Below are 19,716 nucleotides of genomic sequence, written 5' to 3' on the forward strand. Positions count from 1 at the left end.
AGTATATTTGTCCAAAATCATAGGTTGTTTTAATTTTGAAGTTATTTAAAAGTGAGCTCTCGTCTTGTTTTATCTTTATGACTTTTTCCTTCACTCTTGCAATTAAAGAAATTGCTATTCAAATATAGGAGTTTTTTATTAATGTCTTCTAAACGTCTACTATAATTTTATATGCCCCCCTCGAATAAGCCCCCCTCGAATAACCCCCATCCAAAAATACAAAAGATAAAAGAGCCCCCAGGGGGCTAATTCGAGGGTTTGCGGTAATTCAATAACTTTGTTTATTTGCTTCTAGTTTTTAGTGTTTGCATAGATCAATGTACAAAGAAAGGAGTAACTATACCTGAACGTATCTGTGTTTATAGTGACGGGTGATTGTGTGATGTCATCTTTTCGTTTGTCAGTATACTTGACCAAATAAGTTGTTATGACGTTATGCCTTTTGTCTGACACTCTTCAGGGTATAAAATGTAAGGAAAATTCTAAGCTTAGAACTATATATACCCAGTTGTGGATCGAGTTAGCGCAATAAGAAACAATTGCACAATTTTGAAAAGGTTGCCCATTCAGTGCCGCTTACCAGTAGCAGGTTTTTCATTTTATTTAGATGTGTTCTAAAAGTGCTAGACCGGACTATGTTATGTTGCAAAAAAATTGTATTTTTGGCACAATTTGGGTTTCCCGGTAATTACCGGTAATCCTGGTTAAAGTGACTTTCTAGATGCTCTATTTTATGTTATCTCATGTTAGGTTCATATATGTGTTAATGGTTTTCAAGTTTAGTATGAAAATTGCGAGAAAGTGATGTATTATTCAGAATAAAGCCTACACAAACCGAGTGCCTATAGATCTATAAAACCATTATATACTTTATACATTGATATATTGCGTCATAATCATTTTATATTTAGTATCAATCGTCTAATTAAAACTATTTTGGTAAGGGGTAGGGGTAACTTCGGCAAGGGGTACGGGTTACTAAAACTATAGGGTAAGGGGTCCTTACGTGATAACAGACAGCTAAATATCTGAACAAGTATTATAAGTTACCAGTTTTGGTTAATTTTTTAGATAACATTTTGTCATTTCTTACTTAGACTTAGACCAAGTTCTGCCCGTGCATTTCTGCACATCGGGCAACAAGCAATCTCCATCCATGTCGATCCCGGGCTTCCTCTTGAGCATCCTCCCATGGCACGTCCAGATCCTTCAGGTCACTCTCCAACGTTCTTCTCCAGGTGTTCCGAGGTCGTCCGATTTTACGTCTTCCACCAGGTGGTATCCAGTTCATGGCGATATTGGGATTCCGGTCCTCTTTCATTCGGAAAGCATGTCATTTCATTTAGCCTTAATTCTGTTTTTATATTCTCCTTTATAGGCAAATATGATAAACCAGCTATACCAAGGGAAATTGAAAGACTATGTGAAATGCCTCAAAGTAAGATTTTTTCTTTTTTGACATTCTATACTTCGTTTCACACATTCGCGCAGATTTGTATACCTTGTTTGTCGGCTAATCTTATTTTTCGCCTCAAGTTGCAATATTTTTTACCAAATTTTAGATTTTTTGATATTTATACTGATAGTACATCAAGTTAGCACGGAAGGATTTTATTTATGGGCTCAAAATTTTTTCTGGATGCTTCGCGAGTCAGCTCATGGATGTCTGAACTTGGTGGGGCAGTGGGGGTAGTGACAACCCTTGACCTTACTAAATTTGGCAATTTTCGTTTTCTTAATATTGCTTAGCCCTTGTCTTGGCGCTTTGCCCTGGTGCCTTCCTTGAGTACAGGTTTCCGTAAGTAAGCTGAACCATATGTAAATTCTCCTATGTAAAGTTTAGGCCATGAAGTCAATCCCGTCGGTCTACGCCTAGATAGATGCAGACTTTAATGGATAAAGAGTCTTTTGTTGTTTTGAATCTGCAATTTCAACTTGTTCCTTGACTTTCAACTGCAATAAGACAGACAGCAAAAAGACACGTTGAGTTACTTTTTCAATCCTAGATAATTTATTAATCTTTTTATGATGAGCAACCTTTGCATCATGATTCCCCAAGCCCTTGCTGTTTTCTCCTTTAACAAACCTATTCATTCCATTCAAATGATGGCTTGCATTATTTTGTGTCGCTATTTACTGTCTATTAGTACATGATCGGTAGCGGTATGGATGAACCTTTATTAGCAAAAGATCAAGTCTCGGCTGGGTGCACGCATCACCTAGGCTACGGATTTAACTAAAGTTTTCCTTTAAAGTTAAACTAAAGTGTGCGGTGTTTTTTTTAGTGTTCTCACGAAAGTGCCAGAACCGATATGTTTCTTGATATACCTCTATCAATACGCCCTTTTGGATCAAATGAGTCATTTGGGAAAATTGTAAGTCTTTTTATTATATTATGTGCTCATATTTGGCTAATATTAACAGAAGGAACTCCTTCAGTCTTCAACACAGCTGCTAAGACATCTGCCTATGCACATTCTGGGCGGCAAGCACAGATAGATTTATATGCCACCCATTTGTTATGCGATTTTGGTCTAACTTCCCTTTAAAGGGCAGGCCTTTATTCTTATGCCAATTATTTTCCTAGTTGTCTTTCATTTGGTAGTATTCTGTTTGCAATTCGTTGTTATTTTTTTCATGATAATCAAGGAAGATGCCTTGAGAGCGTTCATTGCTCCAGAAATTCTTAATGGAAACAACCAAGTAAGAATGGATTGTTAATATTTTGTTAATTCTATTTTTGCCTGTTTCTTCGTGCTTCATAAATGAATGCAAATACAATCCACATCAAACATTTTTCGATTGTAAGACTTAACTTGTTGAAGAACAAGTTGTACACGTGTCAAAGAATCTTAACAAAATTGCGATGATCTTGTCAGTCACATCTATATTCCTTTAACGATATTTTCATCAATCATCTCGTCCTTTGCATGTAATCGCTGGTTTGACAGGAGGTTTTTGTCATAATCACGGATTCGAATCCACAGCTGTCAGCATTACAATCAGCTATAGTAAAACGTGATTTAAGGTCGACATTAAATGTATTCACTTATCGATTTGACTAGTAAATATTTTTCTATCTGGCTATCGAGTTTAGGATTGAGCTGGTGCATAAGAATTGATCTTTTTAATGTACTCGATGATTCCTAGCCAGGGAATCTCGGGAGCTCTTCTTTATCTTCAGTTAATGGCTCATTACCGTAAAATGTCTCGTAATTTTAACAACTAATGTCTTATGATTTTAGTATTTTTGTGAAAAATGCAATCTGAAGCAAGATGCACACAAGGTAAGGGTTTAATTTTCTGTTTGTAACTAGCAAAATAATTTCATGGTGTTTCGCCAAAAACCAATTCAATTTACTGCCTCGTTTTTGAAACATACTTCAATTTTCTTTGTACTTAATTTTTCATATCAGGCTCGGATTCAGGATCAGAATTATAGGCGAGCTGTTACTTTCATTATTGGCTCTATAGCGGGACAGATTTAGCGGGGGTGTAGGGGCTAATTAGTATCAAACACCCCCAAATCATTCGACATCTGTCCCTGGCTTTATGACGATATAAATTTAAACATTTTTAAGGCATGTAGTCGTAAAGTTTTAACAAGGGGGGCTCTATCAAATTTCTAAGTTGCTCTTTCTTGTCATGTAATAATTGTAATTCGAACAAACGAGGGTTGATGTTTTTTCCGATCATTAATTGAGCAGCCAGGTACATTGTTTTTTAGGGGAGAGCTGAGATCAGAAAATTGATACCATGGGAAGTGCCGGGGGGGGGGAACTCCATTGCAAGTGAGGGGCAAGTTTTTATATTGCTCAGGGGTTTAGTGGTTGGCAGCGAAAAAATTTTGAAATATGATATTCTAAGAGTGGCCAGAAAATGCATATAAAATATTTATAGCGTCGTATGGAAGAACTTTTTTTAAAGTTAATAACTCATTGGTTGGATTTTGAATTGACACATTTTCTCTTGTTTTAACAAAACAGGATTTTTCTGTCTATATATGTCCAATTTTGTGGATACTTTCATGCATATAAGTTTGCAATGTGTTTAAATAAACCTGTATGTTGTTCTTTTTTCCTTTTCTGGTTTGATCGTAAATAGCTGACCTGTGGCGAAGTAAAAATTCTTCACAGCCTTCTTTGCGTTGCATGTCCAATCACAACGAGGGGGGTTAGCCCCCCCCCCCACCACTTTTTTCGAAAATTTCAGCAAGTGGGCTGCGCCCCCTGAACCCCCTACCATTACATCCCAGTGTTTAAGGGACTTGACCGTGATTAGAGTGATTCAGGGACTTGACCGTGATAGAAAAAAGTCTCGCCTTAGACGATTTTTTGCGTTCAAATCCTTTATTCGTCTTAAAACCTGCAATACAACCGTAAATATAGCTGAACATTTTATCAAGACTAGACGTTTGGTTGTAGGACCTAATCTTAGCTCAGTAAAACCGCATCATGAAGTTTAGTGCTGTTTATTTTCAAAAATTTCCACGGGGTTAGAAACAATCGACAAAGGGGAGAGGTTGAAATTAGATGTTGAAAAATACTGCCTAAGATTACAATTTCTTTATGTTATAAGATGTTTATGTTATGGGTTAAGATTGTTGCTTATAAGTTTTTATCTCTATCATTCACAGGGTCTGAAATTCGTCACTTTTCCATATTTACTGACAATTCAACTGAAGCGCTTCACATTTGACTATAAAACTGGACAGCGGATCAAACTACACGATAGGTGACATACCATTTTACTGTTGATATTTCTGGTAGCGTTTTGCAGTAGCTTACTTAGCATTAAACAAAAAAGTTCCAACAAGAGCCAGAGAAACAATCTTTGGATCGGTTCCAAGCAGGAACAAAAGTTTTAAATCTAATCCATTGCCGGGTAGCTGTCAAAACATCCTGTAACATAGAAATTTCATTACAAGTAAAGCTTCAAAACTGCTCAAGGCACGGATTTCTCTTAGTTTTTTCCAAAACGCTTCCAAGGGTTATATTTTTAATACCCAAAAAGCAAAATGATGCAAACTAGACTGGTCGTAGAACTGTTTTCATTTTTAGTAGGTCAACACCAATCTCGGGGAGGGGGGGGGGGTTACCTTTATTCAGGGGGTACCTTTTCTCTGAAGGGTGCGGAATTGTCGGTATTACTTTTTGGATAATGTGCGGGATTATGGGTACCATTTTAAGAATCATGCAGAATTATGGGTACATTTTTAGGAAAGCATTGCAAATGGGTACATTTTTTGGAAAAGTTATTAGGATGGAAGTTTAGCATTTACAAAATGAATGCCCAATTAGAAATGAATGTATATAATATGTGTAATATTGAGATTTTGGGACAAAGTATATAGAAAATTTGCTTCATAATTTTGTTGTGCTTTGAAAAATGTTTACTGCCTTGCGAAATTGTGGGTATAGTCTTCTTCATCTAATTATTGGTCACATTTTTTCAAACATTTGCGGAATTATGGTTCCAAATTTTGAACTAGAATGGCACGTTCTCATCCAAAACTAGGCGTAGTTAACCCCACTCCCCCCCACCCCAAGACATTAATTGAAAGTGTGCCTTATTTCTTTCTTTAAGCTTACATTTAATGCAGAGGCTGGTTTTGTTTCAGAGTCGTATTTCCTGAGAAGATTTGGCTTGATCAATTTCTTCACAAAGAAGAGGATATTAAGGTAGAGCATTTTCGTTGCTGGGGATACCAGAGTTTGTCTTGAAGAATCGCGAGCTGTAATATGTACCTGGAACGATCGTATTTTACCAAATGGGTGTCAATATAAGGCCTCAGCAGAGCAAAACATCAACTTAAAATAAAGCAGTTCACTGTATCATTCTGTAATCAGCGGTCTACTCGAGTCCTAGTTAAAGAGGTCTTCATGCTTGGGCTCGTATAGTTGTATTTCTGAACTTAAATTGTTCCGGCACCGTATCTGATTCATTTCCTGGACGGGTTTTTGTTTGCTTAAGTCTAATCTAGAAATCCTGCAATTGGGAGACTGGTAGAAAGGATAGACAATTTCTAGATTCCCTTTCTTGGTTTTTTACTTTTCAGACGAAGCCAGTCCACACTTCTAGTTGTAAAACACACCCTTTGGAAGAAAAAGTTGCCAATGGCATTGATGCAGATAGTGACAACTGTATCAATGGAAAAGAAATGGCCGCAGAATTGAAATCAAATTCTGCTACAGACAACCATATTAAAAATGTGTGTACCAGTTTATACCGTGTATCATTTTGTTCCAAGCTTACTTGATCATTTGATTTTTGAAATTTTAATGCCATTGGTTGTTACTTGATTTTTCACCTCTTGCCTAGTTTTTTCTAAAATTATTAATCAGCCAGTAGTTTGATTGCTTTTGTTATAATATTTTACACATTTCAAGCTACATTATTTTTTATATATTCCCATTTTACAATCATCATACTACAAGACCATGCCACAGCATGGATGGAAATACAGAGCAACTGCAAACAAAAACATAAGAAATAAAGATTTCAAACTCGTATCACATCTATATATTACAACTTTAATCGTTCAAGTCACATAGCAACAAATAACACTTATTAACAATATTGCAAATAAAAGTTTATGTTAACAGAACAAATGTAAAAAAGACAAGTTACACAAGAGAGAATACTTTTAACAACAACTTATTGAAACCGTTCTGGGGCCTGAATTTATTTTAATGTTGCCGCGAGAATTTTTGTCTTTAACTCTAAAGATAACCTTTCCTGGCCATGTAGGAGAATTTTCAGTAGAGTTTCATGTGAAATGTTTATTAATCCAAAAGGCCGCGATATTGCCAGCACACTGTCGACAAGATGACGTCTTTTTGCATCATAAGCATGATAGATAGGCAATATGTGTCCCATATCCTCAATACCGTCCTTTTTAGAGCACAATAGATTTAAACCATCGCTAAAATTATGTTTGAATTTGTAAAAATCCAGTTTGTTTATTCATTATTTCATGCAAATAAGGATTTATTTTACAGTCTTCAGAGTTTTACGAGCTGTTTTCAATTATGATTCACTCTGGAAATGCATTAGGTGGCCATTACTATGCCTACATAAAGTAAGTTTTGTTATTTTGGCTTTTCCATTTCAAAACAGATCTGTTGACATCAGGGTTGCCAGATGGGGTTTACAGACCAAGACTTAACAAATTCAGGCCAAATGCGCATTAAAAGGCCAAACCAAGCACGTTTCCGTGAATACAATGTGCCAACGTATGAAATTTTTCCAAGCATGTGCCTTTCAAATTATTTTCCAAACTCAAATAAAACCTGATCGTTCTTCTCCTTCAAAACTACCTTTGTATCTTTAAAGTGGTAACATTTTAAATTTGAATCTTCACTGGGTAGCATTGCTAAGTTTATATAAACAAAGGAATGTCCACAAATTCTCGCCTGAAAAAGGCCAAGAAATCCAAACTGAATTTGACCAAGAATTTCTCCAGGCAATTTATTCTAAAAGAGGCCTAGATTGGAAAATTTGGCCTGAAAAAGGCCAATCTAGCAACCCTGGTTGCGTTTAGTTTCTCTATATGTACATCCCTGATCTGATTTTTACCTGAAAGTGAAAGTGAGTAAGGCTCAATAATTCTTGATAAAATTTTTCTACTCCAGGTCATTTGAGAATGGAAAATGGTATTGTTTTAATGATCAGCATGTTCATGAGGTAGGTGAAATTAGGGCCCACGGCACCTGGGAAGGGCGGGGTGGCCATGGCCTCCCACTTTTTGTGAAGCAAGTAGTTTTAAAGCTGCAGTAAAAGGGAAGAAGCCTTGCCCCCTACTTTTGCTAGCCTTCCCCCCCCCCCCCCGCTTTCAAATTCATGGCGTGGGCCTTGGAAATAGAGGCATTTTTTGTCATAAAGTTACTTCCATTTTCTAAATACGAGTCATTTGCTTCTGGCATGGCCAATTCTATCGTGATCAGGACAGCCGACAGAGGGGGGTAGCCAGGGCAAGTCTCCGGGGCCCGGAACGATTCTGGGACCCGTAATAATAGAATCTAAATTAATTTCCATTTTCTGGAATTTATATTCATTGCCAGGTTAGGGGCCCACATTTATTGGTTGCCCCGGCGCCCGGCTGCGCTCTCGGCGGCCCTGATTATGATCTAATGACCACGGCAGCCATTGTGAGAACCTCCTTTTCAAATCCGTGCGAAGCGGCATCATGTGACCTGTCTTTGGTCCACCAAAAGTAATGCAGCACGGAAGCCATAACTCAATTTATTGGAGAAGAAAATATCTTTTTGTCGTGATTTGTTCGCTTTTAAACCAATGTTATAATAGCAATTTTTTAAAATTTTTAAACTTTTTAAATTTGGTGTTCTCTGTTTGTTGATTTCGTTCTGTAATTTTTTTCAGATCTCTAAAAGTGAGATTGAGAAATCGTACGGAGGACTGGATGCAAGTGCACGTGGTTTTTACTCAGCCACGTATTCAAGGTATCTGGTTTTGCTCTTCTCGTTTTCAGTTTACCATAGATAACCATTTATCAGTACGTCTTTATCAATTATAATCACCGATCATCAACCATCACGAATCACCGATAATTTCCAATCATAAACATCAGTTTTCATCAATCATTGATTCTCATAATCAGTCATTAATATAAATCACCGATCACCAACGATCACTAATCATCAATCACCATCGATCACCAATCATCATGAATCATCATCACCAAACATCATCATCATTATCATAGTCATGTAACATCATTTTGGTGATTACACATCATTACCCCATACTACCCACCTATCATTAATCACTGCACAGTCAATGCAAAACCCCAGAAGCTTTCTTGATTACTGTAAAAATTGACCAGCTTAATAGGCTCAACGACCACTGTCAATAAAAAGCAACATTTCTTAACATGCCATTATATTTACAATGTTTACAAACCCAAATTTAACGATTTTCTATCAGAAGACCAGCCTTCTAAAAAAAATTTGGTATGACATGTTGATATTCAAAACAGTATCAACTATAAGCAATTTGCTTTTCCAGGATAGTAGAGAAGCTTTTTTATAATATTCTACACTGTTACTCTTCCTCTTCCAGCTCAACCAACGCTTATATGTTGATGTATCGAAAAAAAGATGGCAATGAGACTTTTGATGACCCGACTAGCTGGCCTGATCACATCAAATCATTACGCAGAGGCCTTGAAAGAGAAGAAGATAACGAAAATGACAGGAAAGCCAAGGAGAGAGATGTCTGTAAGGTAGATTGTTTTTAGATCATATGATCTTCTTGAAAAAACAGTTTATTTATGAAAATCATGTCATTGATTTCACATCTTCATGATTCTGTTTCACTAATCATTATTCTGGTTTAATATAATTCTTATTATTATTATTAAATGAAATAGATTAAAGAAGGTTTTAGAAACTGCAGTTATTGAGTCTTGAAGTTGTGTGTGCTTATTTGGTGTACTTAAGCAACCTTCAGTAAAGCATTTTACAGATTATCTCGATAAAGGCAAATTTGCAATATTCTCTTTATATTTTCTATCCTCAAAAGCTAGATATACAGTAATCTATCTAAACCATATTTTAGTTTGATACAACCATTTTTTAAAGAAACTGGATAATAATGCTGTTGTCAAAAAGTCTGATTCATTTCTACTACTGAACTCACGGAAAAAGAAAAACTGAAAAAGCTTTTTAAAGGAACTATCTACTAGGAACAAATGCGGAGGACATATAAAGACATTTCAATGACTATTGTCTTTGTTTTATTAATACCTTGAAAGAAAATGTCCTTCACATTTTTACCTGGTAGCTAGCTCCACTGCAAAGCCTCTTCAGCTCTTCTTATGATTTAAAGCACTTTGGTATCAAGATGGAGATGAACCAGTCATTTAGTAGATGTTTCATATATGACTTGTTGTCAGTGGGCTTAAATTCACTTTATGGACAAGGCTTATTAAAATTTGAAAGGTTCTCTGTGTTATTTGTGTGTCATAAAATCCACTTGTGTAAACAACAGGACGGTTCTGTGCACCAAAATGTGTACATCTTTGCCTACACATCATCAATCACTTTTTGATTAATCGGTAAATGGAGTTCTTTTCATAAACCTAATATTCTGTATGGAAAATGTTTTCATATGAAAATATATGGTTGCTATGCAGGTTCGTCTGTTTTGTAAGCATCCAACAACTGGCGAATGGATGGAAAAAAAGCTTCATGTTGAACAATGGAAAACACTGAAGGATGCAACAGAAACAGCCTGGAAAGTAATAATATAAGTCGTTCAGGATTATTCTAATTTTATAAATCTGTCTTTTTGAAATAAAATTTGGTGACTCATTAAAAGAAACTCTCAGAATTTCGGCATAGATGAGACAGAAAATTTGTACAGGGCCCGTGCCACCAGGAGGGGGCGAGGTGGCCATGCCCCCCCCCCACTTTTCTGCAAAGCAAGTAGTTTAAAAGCTGCAGTAAAAAAGGGAGGAAGCCTTGGCCCCCAACTTTTTTAGTCTTGGCCTCCCACTTTCAAATTCGTGGCGCGGGCCCTGTTGTAGCTCATTTCTTTAGGCAGATAACTGATGACTTCCCCTTATTACCTTGCTAAAAACTTATACCAATCATATCTAACTTGTCAAGTCCCCTTTACCCTCTCGCACCCACTTAGTAGCTTATAGGATAGGTTGGATATTCTACGATTTCGTGTCTACAATTAATCGTTGTACAACATCAAGCTCCATATGTCCCCGAAACTATTATTGTCGTGAAGCCACAACTGCATATTTATTTTTCGTTTTTTAGCTCCTAGAACTTGATAAATGTATCAAGCTTGAAAATTGCCGTCTTGTTAAATATGATGATTATTATGGCAGCTTTGAAAGATCTTATGAAGGAGAAGAGGTAAAATCGTTTGTCCTTATTCTTATTATGCTCTTTATTGCCACACAAACGACAGTTATGCTCCTTAGTACTATCCTACAGCCTATTGATAGGCAGAACAAGCATTTCTAATGTTGCCAATGTTATCTATGTTAGATGCACAAACAAATGAAGTATCTTTGAGAATCTAATTAAAGTTTTGAGATAAACGTTTGGGAAACTCTCCCACCAGTACCCCATTTGCTCTAGAGCTCGGCCTGGAGTCAAAAAAAATTTTCATTTTCCAAAAAAGTTTCCCCTGTTAGGCATGCTAAAAACCAAATCCTTATGGTTAGGCTTTCAGAGAGCGTCCTTTCTGAATGAGCCTTTGGTACCATAGAAAAGTGGAAACATTGCATACTAAAGTGCTTTTCATCTGACACTCCTGAGAGTAGAATTTTCTGCTTACCTTTGGTCATTATGCAAAGTTTATGCATTGGAGCAAAGTAAGATGAAAGTTACTTTAATATGCTATGTTTCTGCTTTTTCTGTGCTATCTTCAAAGAGTGTGATGCCTTTTACAACTGTATTTTAGCCATACACCTCCAGTTTTGCAACATTTTCCACTCTCTTAGGGTACAGAAGTTGGAATATTATTGGGTGGAGTGAAACAATCATATTCATTTGACCTTTTATTGGAAACAAAAAGTGATGAACAGGAGTTTCCCGTATATGAACTAAGAGGTAAATGTATCATCTATTACATTTCCTTTCTGATCTTATTGATTGTGGATAAGCTGTCATGCCAATCTATGAATTAAACTCTATTTCAACATACACCAGCTGATAGAACCCAAACAGCAACGTATTCTTCAATGTCAAAGCCTTGGAAAGTATCTTCTGGACAGCTGACACTTCCTAACAATGAGCAGTACCTCTGGTACAACGGATTTCCTTAATAGCGATTCTCTACTGTACATGAAATTGATAGGAGTATTGTAAACCACAATTATGAACAATAGTTTTAAGGCAGGGTTGTCCAACCTTATTTCAAGAAGGGGCCACTTTCAAAATAACGCAGTAACTGGGGGGCCATTTATATGTTTATCGCTGCATTGTCTGTTTAGCGCCGTTCCGTTTCATATCGTCCCATTCCAGGAAATGAACTGAAAAAATCTGATTTCCTTGGAGATTGTTGACTAGAAACTTCTAATTAATGAACATGTAACTGGCCTTCCAGCTTATCATAAGATGAATGTAAGTATTCCTAGCAATATTGTATTCCTCCGCGCTGCGATTTTTTCAAAAAAAATCAAATACCTAACAAAGTCATTTTGCTGAGCAACGGAAAAATCGGTTGTCCGCGAAATTTTGAAATTGCGTTTACCAAGTTCACTATCTCTCCCTCTTCCCCGCTTTTTAGAAACATGGCTTGTACCAATCTTGAACTTTTTAAACAAGCGCAGCATGTTCATGGTTTGGGCACAAAATAGAGGGTTTGCTTCCCCGCGTTGAACTGGAAGTCGCCAAGTGTGCGTGCGTGTAAATAATATGAAATAATAGTATCGTAAATAATTCGAATCAATTTCTCTCTTACAATCTGAATAAATACAATGCAATTCTTTATCAAATTTGACCCAAGCACGGGCCACATTAAACAACATCAGGGGCCACAATGTGGCCGGGGGCCACAATGTGTCCTGCGAGCCACGCGCTGGACAAGCCTGTTTTAGGGTACTCTGTGAATTTTTCCTTATATTGTAATTATTATTACAAGAAAATGTCTTGGCAGCAATGGAATTAAAGAAGAATTTGTAGCATGCATTCAGGCAGCCCTTCCTGTGTCAAGTTTTTAACTTGAAATATATCTCAGTGATTCACCTCCTGCTCAAAAATCACAGTTTATAGCTAATACCTTATTCCTTTACTACACTATAGCTATGGAAGCTGGGCTTTGTACCAGCAAAAAAATAGACAGTTTAATACTAACTTCAACATTATTTTTACAGGACAGGGATTATTGTATTTTTATATTATTATTATTATCATTTTTATAGATTATATTTTATAGTATATTATTACAGGTGAGAGGATGGTTCATTGGTTAGCATTGCGAACCACAGACAGGGGTGCCATCCTAAAAAGTTAGGAAGGGGGGCTGTGCTGTAGAAGCTACATCCAGGATCACACCCATGGTCAAACTCAAACATTTCATTCACAGCAATAATTAACTACTACATTTGTATTTAATACTTGAACTACAAACGACAATTATTTTTTTTACAAAAAAGGAAAACTACATACAGTAGGTAGTTTGATGTTTAATATGTTTGCTGTCAGACATATGAAAAGAACTCACAAGGAGCTATCTAGGTCATATGGTCTTATCCTATATTCTTGCATTTGTGTTAAAGATTATCTGTTGTGCATATGTAATTATCTAAAATGTTCATAAAGGCCAAGTTGAGATGCTAAGTGTGAACAACCAAACATGTACTGGCTTGGTATAGGGGGCTGAGCCTCTTAAAATCTCTCCTAGTTTTGATAAGGGGATGCAAAATAACTACAAACAAGTAAAGATAATTGCAGAGCTTGATACAAGTGTGTGCTATAACTAAGCTGGCTCTTTGAAATAAACAGCAACATTTTTATGCCTTTTAATTATTAATCTGGCATCACTTTTTACCTGCAAATCTAACGTTTTTAAAACATCATCATGTATTGCATTGTTAATCCTGCCAAGCTTGACATTGCAGGGACAACTATAAAGATTCATGAGGTAGATCTCAGAAAATCTGAAGTTTGTGAACCATTAGTGTTGCATGCAAAAGCCGAATATACTGTATCAGATCTTAAAAAGGCTTTGGATAAGGTAATGACTACTATTTTGTGTTTGTTGTTTCCTTTAAAAGAAGTCAGTGTGTCTGCTGTGTGTTTTCAGTTAAGACTGATTGTGAAAGGGAGGTATTTGAAGTAGGCAAAGATACACAAGACTGAAAAAGCATCATGCTTTCTTGAATTTTTTTGTTCAAATAGGTGTGTGAGAAAGAAAATAATCCTTTGGAAGGTCATGTTTGCATTTGATGAAATTTCTATGCTGAGATTCTACCTTAATGAATTGTATAACCATGCTCTTTTCAATGCTTATGGCAACTATCTCACTCCTTTCTTTGATGATCTGCTTTGCAATGATTTTTAATTTTACAGGGCCAGTCTGTAATTTTAATTTTTTTATTATAAAGTATATGTTCATGTGAAATGTTATCATCAAATAAACTGCTAATAGTTTTGATTTTTAGTTATATTGGTATGACCTTTTAGTCTTTCAACCCATTAAGGATAAATATGTTTCAAATATCTATTTTTCAAATAAATATCTACCTTAAGGATCTATCTTTCAAAAATTATAAAATAATTAATCATGTCGTCAATGCTCTTCTATGTATTAGAATGCAGTTTTTTATTTGTACCTGGAAAACCTGGCATTGCGCCATATTTTGAGTTGCCATATATGTTATCAATATAGCATGCTTTAGATTTTTGTGAGTGTTACAATGGCTTCTGCCTGTCATACTATGCGGGATTTAAGAAAGAGGTTAAAAATTAATGTATGTTGCTTTCCTTTTCTGTAGGAGTTTAAATTTCCAACCAATCTTATGAGGATTGCTGTTGGAAAAGACAGTAATGACTTTCGTTTGTTGATTGACTCAAAAAAGACATTAAAAGCTGAGGGATTTTACAAAAGTACAAAGGTTTGTAGTTATGCTCAACAGTTCTATAGATTTCTAAATTGACCTTGAAGTCAAAATCTAGCAATGCCAAGAATTGTTTGCATGATCTTTCTCATATTGCCGCATCAAAACAAAATTAAGCTTGTAACATTGGCAGTTTAAGATTGCCAATATCAGTGAAAATATTGAATCTTTCTGAAGTAAACAATGTTCAAAGAGTCTAACTCTATTTGCCAAAACTTATTTTTCTATTTAACCCTATGATAAACAATATATGGCGCTCATAAAAACCCACTGTCATAATTTTTTGAGTGTCCACCTTTCAATATATCATGAAACCTTGGAAAAAAATTTTATGCATTTGATTTTTCCTTCTCAATACAAAAACAGATACAGATCTTGGAAAGCGATGCTTGATCATAGAATAGATAGATAATCAAGCCAATGATTATCAACTTACACACTTAAGCTAGACTTTCAAGAATCATGTTAAGAGGTTAAGGAAATGGTCTTACAAAGCAAATGTTGGACAAATCCAGGATAAGACTTTTTACTTGAAAAAAAGGTAGTAAACTTAGTCCAACTTAGTGAAAGTCTGAGTTATTTTGGTATCTTTACTGGATTCAACTGTAGATTATTCAAAAGTTTTGTAATCAAAAACATGTCTTTTTTTGTCTATCATGTTACCTGACAGCCATCACTTTCGCAGATTTTTGTTGAAACATCCGGAGGACCAGATTCAAAGACGCCTTTTGAGGATTCTGAATTTGCAAAAGTATTGGAGAAACATGCAAATACAATAAGCCTGATTGTTGAACTTCCCTTTAGTGATGAGATAACAAAGCAAGCTAAAGGTACCTTCTATATGTACTTCATCGTTTTTTTTGTTATCTAAGCTGTGACTCATTCATAATAGATATAGGAATGCCTCATACAGAAACTCACAGCAAACAAGATTTATTCTTTTGGAATTTGAAATGCCCATGTTTCTCATCTTCATATTTTTATTAAGATTTTGGTGCTACCAGTGCCGCACCTTTTGTATCATGTAGACTTAAACTGGTGTCAGGAATTGGAAAACATTTTCCCTTGCAGAGATTATCATCAAAATTGATAAGAGAAACACCTTGGCCAATTTAAAGGAACAACTTGCAAGACATGTTGGTGTCCATCCGGATAATTTCAGGGTAAATAAATCAATCACATTCTCATTTTGATCCAGCATTAAATGCTTCTTTGATAATCTTTTTCAACATTTGCTTATGATTACACCTTTTTCTGATATTTTCTCATACACTTCCCTATAGGCTCAATGTGACTGACTCATAGAAGTAAAAAAAGATACTTCTAATTGTGAAACATCCTTGAGCTGTTCAAGTCCTTGTTTGTACATAGAAGTACAAAAGTTGAAAAATGGTTTTTGATGAAAAAGGGTTAGAAAAGCAGATTCTATAAACAAACCTGAAGTATCTTCCCAAGCCCTTAATGGTTTCCTTTTTTCTATTTTTCAGGTTTATCGACTGTACTCGAATAATCAAGAGTATGAAACAACAAGGTTGAGTGAGCAACTAACTGCATACAGTGATGAATCAAAAATTATCATTAGACTGGGGAGAGCTTTGAAACCAGGAGAAACAAGAATAAAGGTTTATTTGCTTGAGCCAAACAAGCAGGAGGTTAGATTTTTCATATCTTTTTTGCAGGCAGTAGGTTTTGGAATGTTGTCTAAAATGACAAAACGGAATATTACTGTTTTACCCATAGCTGTCCTAAAGTGCTCTATGACGTAAAGGTAGAGCTGTATGCTTAAAGTGGCATCAGATGTAGAAAGTTTGTAGTTCTGCTTTATCTGAGCTGGAATTTTTGAATTAAGCAGATATCATGGAAGCTAGAGTAATGATGCAAACTTGACTTTTTAAAACATATTTCTAGCTCTATGTCTGTATGTACTCCAACTAGCTTCACAGCAACTTTAAATTTTTGCAAACACAGTTTTTTCTATTAAAATTGAATAATTTAGATGTTTTATGTGTCCAATATGGTATTATAAGTGTTGCCAGCTTTTTACTAATTCAAAACTTTAAAATGTAAATTATGTGCAAATTCTGTTTCTTTTGAAACATATGGCTATCTGCGACAGAAACAAATTTGGAAGTGTGCAATTCTTAGACATTTCTTAACATTAGTTGGAATGACCCCTATAGCATACACTAAGCTATTGAACCTAAACAAGATTTTTGCTTCAAAACGTTTTGCCACCGCATACCATTCATTGACTTAATCTAGTAAACATTTTGCAGCATACCAGGTTCATGATGGAGACTGTTGTATCTGAGGGTGTGAAAATAATACATTTAAAGAAGGAAGTTATGAAAGAGTTAAAAAATTGTTTTGAAATTGAGGCAACAAGCAATTGGTATGTGCACTCGAATTTGTTCCTTTGCTTCTTTAATGTCATTGCCTAGTGTTGTAATTTCAATAGAACAATGTTGTACGATTGCGTTATAATAAGGACAATAGCAGTATTCACGGTTAAGTGCACATCTTTAGAAAGTGTGCACGCTGTTGATTTGATTTAAAGTATTGACAGTCATGAGTTGTTTTTTGAAATGCGATTAGTATTAGCGTTGATTAAGTTTCGAAGAGCCTTAATTAGGTTATCTATAAGATGCTCTATAATGATACTAAATTAGATGCTCTATAATACTACACCTATTTTGACTGATCTTTATATAACTTAAGTAAGTTAGACATGCCCATTGGAAATTCAAAGTTATGCAGACCCACCATTTTCCATCAGAAAAAAAAATCTTCTGAGAACGAAGAGAAAAGGGTTTGAAATGTTATAATTTAGAGGTAAAAACTAGTGAAGTCAGTCAAACAAAATCAAAATATTAATTCAAGCATTTCTTGCCAAAACACAAACAGAAGACCAAAGGTCTTGGTCTTTCTGACTCACAAACATTTTTATTTTTTATGAGTCTATTTTAAAAAAGGAAAACTTGGTTTGTGGCCAGCGTATCTTCTTGCCAATCTAATTTTGTGACCCCATTATTTGTATATATTCTGATGATTGTGGTACATTCCAGCATTCGACTAAGGAAAAAGTCATGGAAGAGCCCAAGCACTATTTATAATGATGACTGTGAATTTGAAAAAGACATCAAGCTTACAGTGAATTCAGAATTCTTTGTTGAAGTCATTGATGGTATGTTTTATCAGATAATTGCAAACCATGCTCACTAAATACCTTTGCATGCCTTGGGACCCTTCCTGATTCTTCAAATTTGCTTTACTTCCACTGCCTCTTTACCCACACTGTCATTTATGTAGGTAAATTCCATGGTTGCAAATAAAATTTAAGGTAATATTTTTTTGCCAGTTCACACACTACTATATTTTGTTTGAAAAGAGTTAATTATCAGTGCTCTAAATTCTTTGATTATATTGCCATATTGAATCTATCTTTTCAAAATTCTTTCCAACCAGTGCAATGGTTGTAAATTTTCAGTCCAGCTGTTTTGCCCCTTGACCACATTTAAAACTTTTTGAAAGACACTGAAGTGCTAGACACTGCTTAATGTATAGCTAAATTTTCTGTGTAAGCAACATTCCTAAAAAAATTTCCTAGAAGAAAATGACCTTGAAGAAATAAACCCGTAAAAGGCTTCTTTTTAATCTCCAAAGACAATACATTAGAGGGTTAAGCAGCCAAACTTTGACCAATTTTCAGACATTTCACTGTTTGGGTAATGTTACCTAGTAGTCTGTAAAATTTAGATTGTATTCATAATCATTCTAGAAAATCTACAAAAATCATCTTCAGACATCCTTAGCATATACACACGAAGATGGCTACCTTCTAAGTATATTTTTGAGCCAATCCAAGAAATTCAGTTGGAAGAGCACTCCATCAAGAGTCTTAAAACCAAGGTAAGCAACACAAAAATTCCTTTAATGATTTCATCCGAGAATTACTGAAAAAAAAGTTTAAACACAAATTGTACCGGGCATCTAAACTGTTAACACAATCTTGATGTACTAGCCTTTTTATGGCAAAAGAAGAAAAGGGTAGGATGGTTTTGCTGTTTAAGGATAGATAAGGAATGTTTACTAGGAATAGGGATATAGGAATAAGGAATAGGGTACTATTTAAACCTAAATAATAAATAAATTTATAGACTTTCAAAACATAGGCTATTTTCACAAGGACATATCTACCCAAGACCTATTGGTTATATATCTTCCAATAACAGATACCTGGGGGGGATGAGGGGGACAATGACCCCCCAATACCTTAGAGAACAATGGTATTTTGTTCTAAAACAATGGGAAATGTGATGTCATCTTATTAAAACAATAGGCTTGCCCCCAATATTTGGCCAAGTGTCCACCCCTGCTATCTTCCTTATTTCCTTGTGTTTTTGGAATTTTTGGAGCACAGGCATAAAGATATTCCTTGATAAAGGTGCATCCAAGTACATCATTTTGCTTGTGTAAATGAATTTTCAGGAAATATTTTACCCAAGCTTTGATTTAGTCTCAAAACATTTTAGTTATTCTTTTCATTTTTATTTTTCCATAGCTTTCAGAAGTTAGTGGATTACCTGAAAATGACATTGAAATTGCGAAGGTATTTTCCATCTTATCCTTTAAAGTGCCTATAAAAAGAAATTTGACAAGTTTAGATAAAGGCAGACTTTTTATAAGCAAAACTGCTGATTTCAATTATATATTTTAAGGTGATTACTTTCTTGCGGAACCGGCTAAAAATTGAGGTGGAATATCCCATATCCCAAGCGGGCGTTTCCGTGACGTCACAAAGTTTGCAAACGCGGAAGCAGTTGGTGTTTGGTACATTGAGCAAAATGAAGGTTGCTATTGAAACTACAGTTGAAATAGTCGAAGGAGGCAATTTTGAGCCAGGGTTCATATCCAATCTTTTTAGCGCATCAATTTGCCGTTTTTGCAAAGTTTCATACTGTTTCACCAAAGTACGACTGAAATACGATAATACCGTCTATTGAGGTCTGGGCAGTGTAACCCAGTCTAAAAATAGAAAGGGGCAATTTTCAGATGGGGTCTACATCCTATTACTTTCTGCCTATCACATTGCCACCTATTGCAAAGTTTCC

At 35.4% G+C, this 19,716-nt stretch overlaps 1 protein-coding gene across 1 annotated transcript in view; it reads left to right on the forward strand.

The window, feature by feature from the left end:
* Positions 1–19,716, forward strand: part of LOC135696742 (ubiquitin carboxyl-terminal hydrolase 47) — a 43,686-nt gene that overhangs the window by 18,247 nt on the left and 5,723 nt on the right. The window contains exons 7-29 of the mRNA XM_065216238.2: positions 1,379–1,438; positions 2,286–2,375; positions 2,650–2,703; positions 3,246–3,287; positions 4,637–4,734; positions 5,621–5,681; positions 6,059–6,211; positions 7,002–7,081; positions 7,635–7,686; positions 8,383–8,462; positions 9,082–9,244; positions 10,157–10,261; positions 10,794–10,892; positions 11,486–11,594; positions 13,607–13,722; positions 14,483–14,602; positions 15,291–15,435; positions 15,677–15,768; positions 16,093–16,257; positions 16,882–16,997; positions 17,671–17,789; positions 18,384–18,514; positions 19,167–19,214. Coding sequence (XP_065072310.2) covers positions 1,379–1,438; positions 2,286–2,375; positions 2,650–2,703; positions 3,246–3,287; positions 4,637–4,734; positions 5,621–5,681; positions 6,059–6,211; positions 7,002–7,081; positions 7,635–7,686; positions 8,383–8,462; positions 9,082–9,244; positions 10,157–10,261; positions 10,794–10,892; positions 11,486–11,594; positions 13,607–13,722; positions 14,483–14,602; positions 15,291–15,435; positions 15,677–15,768; positions 16,093–16,257; positions 16,882–16,997; positions 17,671–17,789; positions 18,384–18,514; positions 19,167–19,214 — 2,298 coding nt within the window. The remainder of the gene's footprint in view (positions 1–1,378; positions 1,439–2,285; positions 2,376–2,649; positions 2,704–3,245; positions 3,288–4,636; positions 4,735–5,620; positions 5,682–6,058; positions 6,212–7,001; positions 7,082–7,634; positions 7,687–8,382; positions 8,463–9,081; positions 9,245–10,156; positions 10,262–10,793; positions 10,893–11,485; positions 11,595–13,606; positions 13,723–14,482; positions 14,603–15,290; positions 15,436–15,676; positions 15,769–16,092; positions 16,258–16,881; positions 16,998–17,670; positions 17,790–18,383; positions 18,515–19,166; positions 19,215–19,716) is intronic.

The sequence above is a fragment of the Rhopilema esculentum genome, chromosome 17 (assembly GCF_057945365.1).
Source record: "Rhopilema esculentum isolate cy_ngs chromosome 17, ASM5794536v1, whole genome shotgun sequence".
NCBI classification, from domain to species: Eukaryota; Metazoa; Cnidaria; class Scyphozoa; order Rhizostomeae; family Rhizostomatidae; genus Rhopilema; species Rhopilema esculentum.